This window comes from Panthera leo, chromosome A2 (assembly GCF_018350215.1).
Source record: "Panthera leo isolate Ple1 chromosome A2, P.leo_Ple1_pat1.1, whole genome shotgun sequence".
NCBI classification, from domain to species: Eukaryota; Metazoa; Chordata; class Mammalia; order Carnivora; family Felidae; genus Panthera; species Panthera leo.
In genome coordinates, this window is record NC_056680.1 from 113,944,103 (window position 1) to 113,960,967 (window position 16,865).

The 16,865-nt window shown below is 35.8% G+C and overlaps 1 protein-coding gene across 11 annotated transcripts in view; it reads right to left on the minus strand.

The window, feature by feature from the left end:
• FAM126A (family with sequence similarity 126 member A) overlaps positions 1 to 16,865 on the minus strand; it is a 133,472-nt gene that overhangs the window by 47,780 nt on the left and 68,827 nt on the right. For all 11 annotated transcript variants that reach the window (XM_042920008.1, XM_042920013.1, XM_042920023.1 and 8 more), the window contains exons 8-10: positions 4,864 to 4,980; positions 1,792 to 1,879; positions 897 to 1,056 (exon numbers count right to left, since the gene is read on the minus strand). In XM_042920008.1, coding sequence (XP_042775942.1) covers positions 897 to 1,056; positions 1,792 to 1,879; positions 4,864 to 4,980 — 365 coding nt within the window. The remainder of the gene's footprint in view (positions 1 to 896; positions 1,057 to 1,791; positions 1,880 to 4,863; positions 4,981 to 16,865) is intronic.

The following is a 16,865-nucleotide window of genomic DNA, read 5'->3' on the forward strand; positions in this document are numbered from 1 at the left end:
TCTATTTCACCATGAATAATATTCTTCTCACTTTTGCATTTCTCTGCAGAGACCATAAAAACAACTGGAACCAAATATAGGAGCTACCATTTTCATCACAGTTTACAGGAAAAAGAAAACAGTAATATATATGTTTGCTTGGGGCACAGAAGTGGCTTTTTGCTTCTGGTCCTATGATTACCTTCTGAGAGAGGTGATAGTAATCTTACACTGATTCTTGCCACTACAGTAACTTGTAGGTAGGGGGGGAGTTACCAAAAGAATAAGAAATTAAATTAAAAATAATAAATCTTGAGAAAAGGGGGAGAAGTGAGAAAGCATTAAGAAGGCCACGGTAAATAAAATAAACTTCTAGTAGAATTTTTAAGTAGTAAAATGAAGAAATCAAGGAGAAATATTAAAACAAAAAATCTTGTAAGAAAATTAACTTCCAGTAAATAGAAATGCCCAGCGTTGTATCAATAAGATGGCATTCTTTGCCAGGAAGTACAAAAGAAAATGTCAAAGTCCCTATTACTTGTTCTGTTTCAATATGCAAGTTTACTTGCCAAAGAGTTGAGAAATAAGAAACATTTAGGAATATTTGCCAATAGTTTTGAACAGAAACCCATGTGTGAATAATTTTAACATGCATTTTCCTACTCTCCTACTCTATTGAAATAAATTTAAAAACAAATACAATGTTTAAATAAATTTTCATTCATATATGTAACATAAGGAGCTGTATTCCTTACTGCTTATCACTTGTGGATAATGATTTAGGAGTTGATCCAACAGCTTTCATCCATGCCACTATGATATTATTTACTAAAGTTAGAAGTTACAGCCCTATAAATACAGACAAAAATGTGATAGAATCAACAATCCTCTAATTTGAAGACTTTTTTATTTCTTACCATGTCTTTTCCACCTATGACCTCTTATTGACATGCTGGTTACTGCATTTCTTGATATTCTAGAGGAAGTTGGTGTGATTTCAACTTGAATACACCTTGTACCCTCCTTACTAGACTTCATGGCACCATGAGGCAATGAAGCCTTTATGGCATTAGCAACCTAAGGAAAAAATACAGTTTCAGATTGGTATTAACAGACGTATTATACCCTTACATCAAATAAAATGCCAAATTTTAACAGGTTTTATAAAATCATACTTTCTCCAATGTATTTCCTAAAATGATATGTAAATCTTCTAGGATAAGGAGTAAGAGCTCAGAAGGAAACTATCGGTTTTTTGTTTTTTAATGTTTATTTATATTTGAAAGAGAAAGAGACAGAGTGCAAGCAAGGGAGGAACAGAGAGAGAGGAAGACACAGAATCCGAAGCAGGCTCCAGGCTGTTAGCTATGAGCACAGAGCCCAACACAGGGCTCAAACCCACAAACCGTGAGATCATGACCTGAGTCAAAGTCGGATGCTTAACTGACTGAGCCACCCAGGCACCCCGGAAACTGTGGTTAAAAATAATATGTAAGTGATGAAATTTAAAATTCCAAAATATTGAAATTATATTTCTAAATGCTTAATGCTAATTCATACGTGCAGCTCTAGCATGTTAAGGAGAACATTCTTGTAAGTTTAAAAGACTATTAAATATCTCAGAAGTTAGCTTAATGAAATTCTCAAATTCCATTATATACACCTTTTCAAGCATAAAATTTGTCTAGTATAACAGCATGAATCACTGAGTTTAATGGCATCAATGCACTATGAATGGCTACTTCTCAATTTATAGTTCTAAAATGAGAAATCTTAAATTACAAAATTTACATAAACAAGTGAGGCACCTACCAACAATGGCTCTGGATATAATTCTAGCTGAGCTCTGTATATAATATCATCCAATGCTTTTTGAGCTAGATCCCATTCTCCATTATAACTATAAAATTAAATGAAGAAAGTATTAATTATTTTTAATTGATTCTGTATATTTGAACAAAATACAATGAGAAAATGTTTGCTGAGTAAAATAATAGATCACATTAGCACACTGCTTAGCATGCCACCCTCCTGGAAAACTTATTTTTATATCTCTGAATTCCTTTCAATTTTATCCGAAAATGCTATTAATAGCAAAGAAAATTTTATAGATCTATATTTCTTCTCTAAAGAACATGTCTATTTATAGCCAGATATCAAAAAAAAAAAAAAAAAAAAAAAAAAGAGGCAATCTCAAAGCATTTTACACTTTCAAAACAAGTCAGAGCATAATAAATTATATATCATAGAATAATGTTCAGAACACTTTATGGTCAAATTACTCTGTAACTCCCACAGATTTTAGTGAGAATCTACAACTACTGTGGCTTGCAGTATCTTAAGTAATTACTTCTTTGCATTTTTACAGTCATTTAGAAGTGTATATGATATATGCTGCAAATATCAGGTAGATACTGGGGGGGGGGGGGGAAGAGCGTATGTTATGCATATTCATTTTCAAAGATATGGCCAAACTCTAAAAATTAGATACATGATAACAATGGACACAGAAATAATGATTTGGTCATCTGCCAACAAAAATAAAGAAGTATGAATTGTATCAAGGGTGCAAGTGAGGCCTAAAAAGTAGAAACAGCATTGTTATCCACCCTAAAAACAAGATAAAGTCAGATAATCTAGAAAATCCTAGCTTTCCATGAATCCAACAAGGAGCTAAAGTCACAGGGCAGCCAAGTAGCCTAAAACCTAAGGGCAGACAGATACCTCTGAAGATAGACAGGCCACAATGCAAGCAGGTTAGAAGACTTGAGCTAAACTTTTTAAACAAATTGCTAAAAGCCAAGTATGGGCCAGCACTAGAGTATAGAATCTCTAGGAGCAGATACAAGGGGAGCTCATAACCACTCACAAGCTCTTTACCACAAACCTCCTCTAGGCACTCATAAGAAAAACTGGGGGCAAGGCAAGGGACCAGAGGAAGTTGCTCTGGTAGTTCGGGCCTAGAGGAAAAGAGGAGCCACCTGAGCAAGAAAGGCATGAAGACCCAGCCAACCTTTTTCTCAAGTGAAACCAAAGTTTTAAAGCCTCTGGGGAAAGAGTATCAAACCCTTTCACCCCAAGGGCAGAGGTGAAGATTGACTGTGGCAGTGAGAGAAAGAAAAAGAAAAACTACATGTGGGAAAGGATCAGGAAATTGTCCTATGTTGAGACCGCTAGGGTCTCTTACCACTGGAGGAGGGACAGGACCACTGAAGAGCTACCCTCCTTTCCTGAATCCCAGATAGAGGGACACAGGGCCTGCTTATAACTGAGGCTGGACCAGGCAACAGAGAACACCACTTCCTCCAAACACCCCACCTAGACTAGTACACATTTAGAAACAAGCAACAGTACTCTATTGCTGAAGGAGGAACAAGACATGAAGAAAGATCGTCTGCGAGGTACAGACACACACAAAGGAAAAACTAAAAGCTGAGGATGGAGCAAGAACATTGAGAAAAACCCTCCAGCAATCCAGCTCACACCCTAACTGCCAGGGACCATGAGAGGAATCTGAGGTAGGTGGTGCCATGAAGGTAACCATAGCAACAACAAAATCCAACCTCAGCTCATTCCTGCCTATAATAACTCCACTAGAAGCCTAGAAGAGGCATGCCCATTTCTAGACATAAACAATATTTACCTCAGTCACTATTGTTCTATCCATGAACAAAATGATAATGAATCAAATATTACAAGGCACACAAAAAGCAAGAAGAAAACAACCCACTGTCAAGAGACAAAAAACAATAGAGACAAATTCAAAGATGATTCAGATTCTGTAGTTATCAGGGAAATTAAAATAACTATGATAAATAGTTACACGGAAAACATGTGTGAACAGATGGTGATTTAAGCAGAGAGATGGAAACCATAAGAAAAAGTCAAATGAAAAGACTAGAAATAAAATAGTAACAGAAATGAAGAACCCCTTCAGTGGGCTCATTAATAGACTCAACATCACCAAGAAAAAAATCAATGAATGTGAAGATAGGTCAATAGGAATTACTAAATCTGAAACACAAAGCAATAAAGAGAGAAAATAAAATAGAGCATCCACGAGCTGTGGGACAATATGAATGGTCTAACGCAGGGGTTGATAAACTTTTTCTTAAAGGGCTACATAATAAATATTTTAGGCTTGTGGGCCATACAATCTCTATTGCAACTACTCAACTCTGTCACTGTAGCTCAAAAGCAGCCATAGGCAATATGTAAACAAACAGATGTAAATGTGTTTTAATAATAAGGAAACAGGCAGCAGGCCATATTTAGCCCAAAGATCACAAATTCTGCCTTCAGTCAAGAAGCTTATAATCTACTAAGACAAATTAAAGTATTGAATGAATATAATGTAAAGTATAGTAAAATATATATAGTAGAAGATAGGGTTCAAAGACAAATACCAGTATCTAAGGCACTAAGTAAGACTGAGCATCAATATTAGAAATTAATAGTAAATTAATAATAAACTATTTATGATCAAAGAAGCGCTAAGTGTTTTTCAAGATTTAAAATTTCTGGAAATGGAAAAAGATCTTCATTGGGAAAAAAAAATCTATTTGGAAATTACAGCAAAAAAAAAAAAAGAGTAATGAAAAAACTGTGAGTATATGTGGGTGTTGCTAATTTTCATTCTGTCCTTGAGTTAAAGAAAGATGAAGTGTTTTAGTTGGTTACAAATTCTTCAGAACATTAAGAGATATGTTTTAAATAATAAAACTATTATCAAGATCTTGATTCATATTCTTTCACAAAAATATGCTGATTGTTTATCCAATGAGATTCTAATATAATAACTATAAAATAACAAAAGCAATAACACAACAGACTATGATTTTCCAGAGAGATCAAAGATTTACTTTGTATATGAAATGAACTTACAAAGCAAAATAAATTCCTGTTAACATTTGTACCATGAACCCTGAAGAAACTGGTATCCTGCTACTTATTCCTTTGTATTTTCTTACATGTTGTCGGGGATAGCCACAAACACAGATTCTAGAAAAAACAAAATAAATATATTTGTCAAATTGGTAAAAATTTAGGTAGTTTATTTTTTTTAACATTTATAAGGAAACAATGTACTAGATATGCTCTCATAACAAACCTAATAGGTATGAAACAAAGAATCTATCCAAACAGAACATTTGTCTAGAACATTTTCTTAGGTAAGTGAAACTGAGGGGAAAAAATATATAAAGCTAGAGGTACGTTATTACATAGTTATTTCACTAATTTCAATCAATCCAATAATTGATAATTTTTAGTTACCATAAAACCTACTACATGAAATTTGGTATTATTTATCATAAATAGATCTATGGTATGATCTTCTATTCCTGACAAAGTTCTTGACACAAACTGCAGGCTCCAAGAAAATACTCTAAAATTAGACTCAAGTCCCATATAATACACTATAATAAATTTCAGGTAGATTGAAAATTTTAATGTTAAAAAACCGTAAGAGAAATAAAACAGAAGCAAGTAGTTACATATTCTTTATAAGTTTAAACATAACATCAAAGGTAGAATCCTAAAGACCAGGGGCGCCTGGGTGGCTCAGTCGGTTAGGCGTCCGACTTCAACTCAGGTCACGATCTCGCGGTCTGTGAGTTCGAGCCCCACGTCGGGCTCTGGGCTGACTGCTCAGAGCCTGGAGCCTGCTTCCAATTCTGTGTCTCCCTCTCTCTCTGCCCCTCCCCCGTTCATGCTCTGTTTCTCTCTGTCTCAAAAATAAATAAACGTTAAAAAAAAATTTCTTTAAAAAGAATCCTAAAGACCAACAGATTTTACTAATTTTTGTAAAGAAACTACCATGAACAAAGCTAAAATTTAAAGTATTTATTATAATGAAGAATATTTAAGGAGTACGTGTATTTACTATAGTGAATAGGAAGTCACCTAAAGGTCCAACACAGAGAACAAATCATATAAATCATTCAGAGAATACTATGAAACAATTAAACATGACGTTTTGAAAGCTTATTTAAATGGCAGGGGTAAAAACTGTACATAACACATGTTTGGAATAAACAAATAGGTGAATGATGTGTGTGTTACTGCCCGAAGATCATACACAAAGTTAGAGTTGTCTCTGGGCCTTGAGATTCTAGATTTATTTTCTTCTTTATATGTATTTTCTAAATTTTCTATGATCAACACACACTGCTTTTAAAACAAACAAAAGTAAGTTCCTATTTTTAATAAAATTAGAAAATAGCTGTTTTCTCATAACATGTTGTGGTTGATATAATAAAACTTCACTTATGATAGTACTAGTAATAGATTGTCATTATTTACCCCTTCCCACATGCAATTACTACCTAGGACTTAATATTTCCTCCACTCAGTGAATCTGAGCCTTCATTTAAACATGCTAAAGTATATCACAGACCATTTCAAAAATATACCCTTGAGAATATCATTAATTCAATGTAACTTTATTTTTTTTCAATTCAAAGTAACTTTAAAGTAAAAATAAAAATTCATTTAATACTGAGAAGGATCTTAGAACTCTTTAGAACCAAGAGTAAAAAAGGAACAGGGATACTTATGGACTGAATATTTATGTTCTCTCCCAAGTTCATATATTGAAGCCCCAATTCCCCAATATAATGGCATTTGGGGACCCTTGCGAATAACTAGGTTTAGATGAGGTCATGAGGATGGGAACACTCCTTGATGGGATTAGTGCCCTTATTAAAAAGAGGAAGGGGGCCAGAATCCACTCTCTGACATGGAAAGATACAGTGAAAAGGTGGTTTCCTATAAACCAGAAAGAGGGCCTTTACCACAAATCAAATCTGCTGGTACCCTGTCCTTAGATTTCTTAGCCAGAAGTGTGAGAAATAAATATCTATTGTTTAAGCCACCTAGCATATGGTACTTTATTAAAGCAGCCTGAGATGACTAAAATAAAAACTGAAAAAAATTAACTGTACTTGAAATAAAACCAATTCAAATTTTGTTTGATATCATAAAGACTTATATCCAAACTAGAATAGAAATTCCTCTTACTATCTAAAGAAGCAAGCTCAGAAAAAATTTTTTTCCTTACACTTTATATACCTTTATGATAGGGATAGTAGTAACTAATAGAGAATCAATACACAAAAGATAGGGTTTTTTCAATTAATGCATTTCTTCATTCAGTAAATAATTTTAAAGATTTACATTGTGTCAGACACTAGGAATGTAGATGAAAGACGTAGTTCCCTCAGGGATTTACCATCTCATCATGGAGACTGTGTAGTAAACAAATATCTGCAATGAATAAGTTATAAAGGTGGCAAAAGGAGAGAGTGGTAAACTCTAGTGGAAGAAGCAGAGGGTCAGAGAAGGCTTCCCAGAATGAGCCTTGAAGAAAAAGTGGCATTTTCCTGGTGAAAATACAGCAATTGGCAAAAATACAGAAGGATTAAACAGCACAACACCAATGAGATTGAGAATAGAAAGACACTAGAAAAGTAACAGAGATGCAAACTAGGGGTCAGATCATGGAGTATCTTATAACCTGCCAGGCTTTATCATGCAGGCAATTGAAAGCAACTGAAGGTTTTTGTTTTGCTGTTTGAAGCGAGAGAGTGACATGATCAGATTAGTCTTGATAATAGTGTTCCTCTGGAGAGGAGAGTGTCAAAATAGCCCATGAGTGAGATGAAGGTGGCTTGAGGTAAAGAAGTAATGTGGGGAGAAGGTGAAAGGGTGGGATTGGAGTCCCACTTAGGAAGTATAATCATGGGGTAAGACTGAAGAAACAAGAAGAGTGTGTAATTTTCCCACATTTAGTTTGGATAGCTGGCTGGATGGTAGTGTTATTAAACGAACTTGGACAAATAAGAGATACTGTTTTGGAAGATGCTAAGTATCAGATATGTTGATTCGTAGGTATATGGTACAGATGTCACTTTTGTCTGCCATGAACTCTCCCCCTGACACTAATGTTTTCCATTAATAGCACCTCTAACCCTCTTACTTTTAGGAACTAGTCTTCTTCTATATCATCAAGTATAACCATGTGATTGTGGTATAAATAAAATAACAAAATTACCTGTGACAAGAGGTCAACACCCTAACATCTATTTTTACTTCTTCCCTTTAATGACATAAGGTATGCTCTCCTCCACTCTCCCCAACCAATTTTAACTAGAACAATAGCCACCTGCTAGAGATCACATTTCCGAGTCTTCCTAGCATCTAGGTGTGACCATGTGACAAGTTCTGGCCAATGATCTGCTAACCAATGTAGTGCAACTTCTAGGTTGTACCCTTAAAAAGTAGTTGCCTTTCACTCTTTTTCTCCATGCTTGCAGGATACAAGGCACATGTAATAATAGTGATCCATCACCATACAGAGAAGAGTAACATCCTAGGGAATGGCAGAATCTCAAGAAAGAAGGAGTCTGAACACCTTAGAAACATAACCAATCTACCCCCAGACCATCTACCAGCTTGGACTTTTATGTGAAAGAAAAATAAATATCTATTTAAGTTACCATTATTCATCTTTGTTACAACAGCCAAACCAATATTTAAACTGATATAGTACTCTTCCAATAAAACTACCAAAGGTGACCCCAGAGGGGTTTGTGAAGCTTCAGGCTTACAACATCAAAGCCTTTTCGCTGCCTTGTTTTTCACAGTAAAACTGGGAGAGAGGTTCTTTCTTCTGAGTTCATTAAAGGTAGACAATGTAAGCTTTCAGCTGCTTGTGGTCACTGTTCTTACAACCTAGAAGCCTTACACAAAGAAAATACAAAGCTAACAGATGAAGAAGATGAGATGAGAGAGAGATGGTAGAGAATATCCAGATTAACATTTGAGCCTCTGGATCTAGTGGATCTTGAGGTCAGTTCCATCCCTGAACTTCCCAGGAACAAAGAGCCAAAAAATTTTCCCTTTAGCATAATCTAGTTTTATATAGATTATTAATTAGTTGCAGCAAAAAGAGTTCTAACTTTTACAAGGTAAGGCATCTTTTTTTAAATGTTTAGTTATTGGTAGGGGGGAGGGTGGGCAGAGGGAGGGGAGGACAAAGGATCTGAAGCAGGCTCTGTGCTGACAGCAGAGAGCCTGATGTGGGTCTTGAACTTATGAACCATGAGATCATGAGCTGAGCCAAAGTCAGACACTTGACCAACTAAGCCACACAGCTGCCCCTATAAGACATCTTGATAGAGATGGCTACAGGATTGGATATATAGGTTTAGAATCAGGAAGTATAGGATTCAGGATAGAAGATATAGACAGAAAAAGAAGTTATTGCTATTTACACACAATTTTTTTAAAAAACAACTTTGCCATAAATCTAGAATGGTCAAACAACTTTTTTTTTTTTAACGTTTATTTATTTTTGAGACAGAGAGAGACAGAGCATGAACGTGGGAGGGGCAGAGAGAGAAGGAGACACAGAATTGGAAGCAGGCTCCAGGCTCTGAGCCATCAGCCCAGAGCCCGACGTGGGGCTCGAACTCACGGGCCATGAGATCGTGACCTGAGCTGAAGTCGACGCTTAACCAACTGAGCCACCCAGGCACCCCATCAACTTTTAAATTTACTTGAGGTAAGAACTAGAGAGACAATTCTCTCAAACACCAACACATAAGTAAGATTCACAAGGGAAATAGGATTCCAGGTTCTCTGATTTCCTGTATCAGCTACCCATACAGAAGTAAACAATCATATGTTAAAGGATGAACTACAACCTTTATTTAGAAATGCAAAGGATTAGTCTTGGTCCATTCAGGCTGCTACAACACAGTACAACAAACTGGGTAGCCCCCTCTTGAGGGTTGTAGACTTTTCGTTGTATCCTCAATGGCAGAAGGAAGAGGGAACTCTGGCATCTCTTGGCTATGACAGCACCTCCTAATACCATCCTAATACCATCATCTTAGGTGTTAAGATTTCAACATGTGAATTCTGGGGGGGGATACAAACACTCAGACCACAGCAGTTAGTTTCTCATAACTACTAAAACTTTACCCATTTGTAGGAATTAACTGCAGGAATTTTGCATTTATCAATGTAAGATTTTTTAAAAAATGAATTATTTTACTTAATCATAGTTATACTTAATGGATCATAAATTGGAAGTGGAAGAGGTCATCTATTTTTCATTCATTCAACAAATTGTTATTATGTTCTACTGTATGCCAGGCACTTCTCTAAACTCTGACAGCAGTGAACAAAACAAAGTTCTTGAGCTCATGAAGTTCCAGCAGTTGACAGACTATGTATCAAATGAACAAACAAGGTGGTTACAGTGTTATAAGTGCTAAAAGAACATAAACTCAGTAAGGAAGGTGCTATTTGAGAACAATGGTCATGGATTCCAAAACCAGACAGAGACCCCACTAAAAAGGAGAACTATAGACCAATTTCCCTGATGAACATGGATGCAACAATCCTCAACAAGATATTAGCCAACCAGATCCAACAATACATTAAAACAATTATTCACCACAACCAAGTGGGATTTATACCTGGGATGCAGGGCTGGTTCAATATCCACAAAACAATCAATGTGATTCATCACGTCAATAAAAGAAAGGACAAGAACCATATGATCCTCTCAACAGATGAAGAGAAAGCATTTGACAAAATACAGCAACCTTTCTTGATAAAAGCCCTCAAGAAAGTAGGGATAAAAGGAGCATACCTCAAGATCATAAAAGCCATATATGAGCGACCCAATGCTAATATCATCCTCAATGGGGGAAAACTGAGAGCTTTCCCCCTAAGGTCGGGAACAAGATAGGGATGTCCACTCTCACCACTGTTATTCAACATAGTATTGGAAGTCTTAACCTCTGCAGTCACACAACACAAAGAAATAAAAGGCATCCAAATCGGCCAGGAGGAAGTCAAATTTTCACTCTTCGCAGATGACATGATACTCTATATGGAAAACCCAAAAGATGCCACCAAAAAACTGCTAGAACTGATTCATGAATTCAGCAAAGTTGCAGGATATAAAATCAATGCACAGAAATCGGTTGCATTCCTATACACCAACAATGAAGCGACAGAAAGAGAAATCAAGGAATCGATCCGAATTAACAGTTGCACCAAAAACCATAAAATACCTAGGAATAAATCTAACCAAAGAGGTGAAAAATCTATACACTGAAAACTATAGAAAGCTTATGAAAGAAATTGAAAAGCACACTAAAAAATGGAAAAAGATTCCATGCTCCTGGATAGGAAGAACAATATTGTTAAAATGTCGATACTACCCAAAGCAATCTACATATTCAATGCAATCCCTATCAAAATAACACAGCATTCTTCACAGAGTTAGAACAAATAATCCTAAAATTTGTATGGAACCAGAAAAGACCCCGAATAGCCAAAGCTATCTTGAAAAAGAAAACCAAAGCAGGAGGCATCACAATCCCGGGCTTCAAGCTGTACCACAAAGCTGTAATCATCAAGACAGTATGGTACTGGCACAAAAACAGACACTCAGATTAATGGAACAGAATAGAGAACCCAAAAATGGGCCCACAAACGTATGGCCAACTCATTTTTGGCCAAGCAGGAAAGAATATCCAATGGAATAAAGACAGTCTCTTCAGCAAGTGGTGCTGGGAAAACTGGACGGTGACATGCAGAAGAATGAACCTGGACCACTTTTCTTACACCATACACAAAAATAAACTCAAAATGGATGAAAGTCCTAAATGTAAGACAGGAAGCCATCAAAATCCGAGGAGAAAGCAGGCAAAAACCTCTGATCTTGGCCACAGCAACTTCTTACTCAACACGTATCCGGAGGCAACGGAAACAAAAGCAAAAATGAACTATTGGGACCTCATCAAAATAAAAAGCTTCTGCACAGCTAAGGAAACAATCAGCAAAACTAAAAGACAACCGATGGAATGGGAGAAGATATTTGCAAATGACACATCAGATAAAGGGTTAGTATCCAAAATCTATAAAGAACGTATTAAACTCAACACCCAAAAAACAAATAATTCTGTGAAGAAATGGGCAAAAGACATGAATAGACACTTCTCCAAAGAAGACATCCAGATAGCCAACAACATCACTCATCATCAGGGAAATACAAATCAAAACTGCAATGAGATACCACCTCACACAAGTCAGGATGGCTAACATTAACAACTCAGACAACAACAGATGTTGGCGAGGATGCAGAGAAAGAGGATCTCTTTTGCATTGCTGGTGGGAACACAAGCTGGTGCAGCCACTCTGGAAAACAGTATTGAGGTTCCTCAAAAAACTAAAAATAGAACTACCCTACAACCCAGCAATTGCACTACTAGGTATTGATCCAAGGAACACAGGGATGCTGTTTTGAAGGGACACATGCACCCCAATGTTTATAGCAGCACTATCAACAATAACCAAAGTACGGAAAGAGCCCAAATGTCCATCGATGGATGAATGGATAAAGAAGATGTGGTATATATATATACGATGGAGTATCATTCGACAATCAAAAAGAATGAAATCTTGACATTTGCAACTACATGGATGGAACTGGAGGGTATTATGTTAAGCGAAATTAGTCAGTCAGAGAAAGACAAATATCATATGACTTCACTCATATTAGGACTTTAAGAGACAAAACAGATGAACCTAAGACAAGGGAAGCAGAAATAATATAAAAACAGGCAGGGGGACAAAACATAAGAGACTCTTAAATATAGAGAACAAACAGAGGGTTGCTGGAGGGGTTGTGGGAGGGGGGATGGGCTAAATGGGTAAGGGGCATTAAGGAATCTACTCCTGAAATCATTGTTGCACTATATGCTAATTAATGTGTATGTAAATTAAAAAATTTAAATTAAAAAAAAAAAAAAAGAACAATGGTCATGGAAGGCCTCTCCAAGGAAGTGACATTTGAGCCAAGACCCAAAATCATCTAATCCTATCCACCTGCATCATTAACTGATAAAGAGCATCTCTTTACCTTCTTTTCGTCATTCCTTTTAATAATCAAGAATTCTCTGACTTACTTTTCAGGTCTCAGACCTCTCTATTTAAGGATATTCTTTTCTCAGAGATCCCTCATTGAATTTAAATAAAATGCAGAACAAAATAAAAATGATCAATGCCACATGAATGCCTGACTCTTCTTTTCATCAAAGAAGTATCCTGAAGTTTCTCTGAATTTTCAAATTCAAAACATAGGCACCCAGCCCTACAAAAGAGCAGCTGGGTGATATTACTCCTATTTCTGTATTAAATTTACTCTTTGGTCACATATAGGTATCTCCCTAAGTCATAAACCACATTAAAACAAAAATACTTTGGGGAGGCATTATTTTGTAAATACATCTCTGGGAGAAGTTCTAAGTATCATTTTTTAAGTGAGGAAAACTCTTGCCATGATTCTCATTCTCTGTTAGGCTGTCTCATTCCTAGCCAAAAGTAAACTTTTGAGAGTGTTGTCAATATATATTGAGTTACCACAAAATAATTAGAAGGCACAATTACAATAAGGCTAACTGCAGAGAGTATTGATTCATGAATATACCAGAACCTAAAGGAGAAAAGAACATAGATTAGCTACTGCCAGATCATCAGACCAGTAAGTAAAATCTAGGTAGAAAAAGGGAAAAAATGTTTTTCTAACTTTTAATTTGAGAAATATTTAAAATGTGGTCCAGTTCTACTAAATTTGGTCCAGTTCTACTTCCTATCCATCTGGGTAAAAGTATAGACTATAAAATAAAACAAACTAATTTCAAATCCTGTTCCTTTTCTGCTTTGCTTTTCAAGTGAGGAGAGGGGAGATGAAAAGGCCAGGCAAACAGAAAAAGGGAAATAAGAACTGCCTATCCAGTAATGAGCACTTTTCTGTCCTCATGTTTCTGCTTTTTGAAATTAGGAGCTTAATAAAGTCTAAATCTTGTATCACTTTCCTCAAGAGACCAGCACATATGAAAATTGTTCTCAAGTTGGAGGAGATGTATTTTAATTGGGATGTAAAGGATGGAGAAGATTTAGATAAGTTAAAAAAAAGGTTCACAAATAAGAAGCAATGAAAAGTCAACTGTAGGTTCTTTCAACAAGGCATGATTTAGTATAAGACATGCTCTCTAAATGTCAGTAATAGCAAACAGGCAAGAAAAAAAAAGACGCTATGCATCCACAGTAAGCATGTGTGTTCAGCATTAGTGTACAATATATAATAGCTGTCATTTATTGGATGATGACAAAGTGGCATACACATGTTAAGTGATATATGTAAAAACATATATTAAGTGGTTTGTTGTATGTAATATAGGATATACACATATAATTTTATCAGTCAGGAGAATTAATCCACAGAATGGCTTAATTGCACTAAGGGTATCCCTAACAAAAAACAAGAAGAAATCTGTTTAGGTGGTCAGGAAAGCTGACGTAGAAGTGCGGAGAGGGGCAGGGTTTTACTACAGATACACAAGAACAAATACACTGATCAAGAATCCATAGCAGTACATATCCAAGTCAGTCAGCCAGGTGATTCACCATGTGAACAAAATTGAGTCCCTTAGACAATGAGAAATAATTTAACTTACTAGCTTAGTACAGTTTCATCTTTAATATTTATATTCCACACCAAAAGCAAGATAAGCCATCTGTTAAACAGCCTTATATTATAAGAGATGTCAACAGTAAAAAAAGAAACTTATTTCCCACAATTTGGAGGATTTGGGTATATACTAACAAAACTCATTTGCAGTATTGGTGGTTATAGTCCTTTTAGGAGGGCCATATATAATGTTTAGTATTAGTGAAAATAAAAATTTGACTAAAACTCATTCAGTCTAGTTCTTGCCTCTTTTCAGGTCTCTTCTTCAAGTAGTCCATACACACTGCACAGGAGGAAAATACAGGCTATCAAGTTGGCCTTAAGTCTGAACCAGGAAAGCAAAGCTTATAGCAACCAAACATTTTTGCTGAGTAGAATGGATTTGCAAATTTTCTTTTTTTTTTTTTAATTATTATTACTATGTTTTTTTTTTTTTTTTTTAGAGAGAAAGCACGAGTGAGAGAGAGGGGCTAAAGGAGACAGAGAGAGAGAGAGAGAGAGAGAGAGAGAGAAACTCAAGCAGGCACCACACTGAGCTTGGAATCCAGCAAGGGCTTGATCCCACGACCCTAGGATCATTACCTGAGCCAAAATCAAGAGTTTGACACTCAACCAGTGGTGCCCCTAGAAGGGATATGTATGTATGGGTGGAGGGTGGGAAGCAACCAAGATTGTTTTAATTACTTCCATAATTCATTACAATCAGAAGGTTAAGGAAAGAATGGGATACATTTGTCACTGAATCTAACTCAAATGTTCCATGAAATTTTTCTGGTTGTATCCTTCCTCCTAGATAACGCAGTCATTTTGGCATAGTTATCATCAACAAACAAACTGAGTAGCAATCTAAAACAACTGCCACGTGGCCAAAAGGGCTGGATTAGCCGTAGTGTGATACTAGGACCAATATCATCAGGAAGCTCCTGTTCTTTCACTATCATAACCATTTATAACTTACTTGCCATCACAGTGCTATAATCAATTTTCTTTCCATAGACATGGACTAGGCTTTGCTTGATCAGATACAAGTGTTTTCTAATTCTTTTCTATTAGTCTTAAAAATGTACAAAATATCTTAATCAGAATATTTGATAAACGATTCAGGAAGTCAGGAGTTAAGAGAAATTAATAACTAGATTTTAAACCATTGAGAACACAGGAATAGGGAATCTAAAAAAACAAAAGCAAACTAAAAAAGACATGTATGACAAATTTGATAGAGTTCCTCTTATATATCTTCTGTGGCTTAAGAGTTAGCATTACTTAAATAGCTTAAGTCTTTTGAATTACTTAGATCTCCTTCCTCCCTCATTCTCTTCCAGCTGGTGAACATTCGTACAAAGATTTCCTTTTTTCAATTTTTCTTTGGTGGCATAGAATTAATCTAATGTGTCTCTACTAAAATCTTGGCCAAAATCCTACAGCTAGTTTTTAATCTGTATTTCTCCTTGTTTTTAAAACCAGATATTACTTGTGCTTTTGAAGGATTACACAGTTCCCTGGTTAGTTAAAATTGGTATCTTAGCAATTTTCTATCAAAAATGTGAAAGTAATTATATTATAGGGCAGTCCATAGGAGTCACACAGGACAGAAACCAGTGATATATGTTCTTTCCTGACATTTCCATCAGTGGTTTCAAGAAAACATCAATAGTCATTCTTACTTAGGAGGTTGTATTATCTGTCTGTATTTGAATATTAGAGCTTCAAATGTATTAGAACATTATTCCTGGGTCCTACCATCTAAAACACTGCTTTAGAGTATACTTGGGCTTTATAGTGTGTTTTAAGTTCTACAGGTAAAAGTTACTACATCAAGTTACCCCTTAAATAAATGTTTCTGAAGGGCTGGTCCTCACATTCATTTTAGTCCATTACAAAGTTTTCACTGGATCATAGTGAAATGAGAAACAAGAAAAGCTAAACATCCTATGTTTAATTTATAAATTGTTGTCCCTCACTTCCACTCTCCCCACTTCTTTGATGTCAAATCGTCTCCTTTTTGTTAAATAATGTTAACAAAACATTATTAGAATGGTAGAAATTCATAAGAAATGACTTGGCAAAATAAAAAGTTGGCAATGGTATACAGATATCCCACCCACTCTAACTTTTTGAAATTTTACAGATCTGTGAAACTCAAAACTCTATATACCTCTCTCTTTAAAGGATTTAAAATAAGAAACATTAGAAAGCCTCAGTAAATGGGAGGGACGGCACATTGGTGCCATCTTCTAAGGTCTGGGAAACATAACCAAATTCCAATTCAGGAATTATCTGAAAGATTCTCCACTTCTCTATCTTCTCTAATAAGTTCCATGCCTTGTTACTT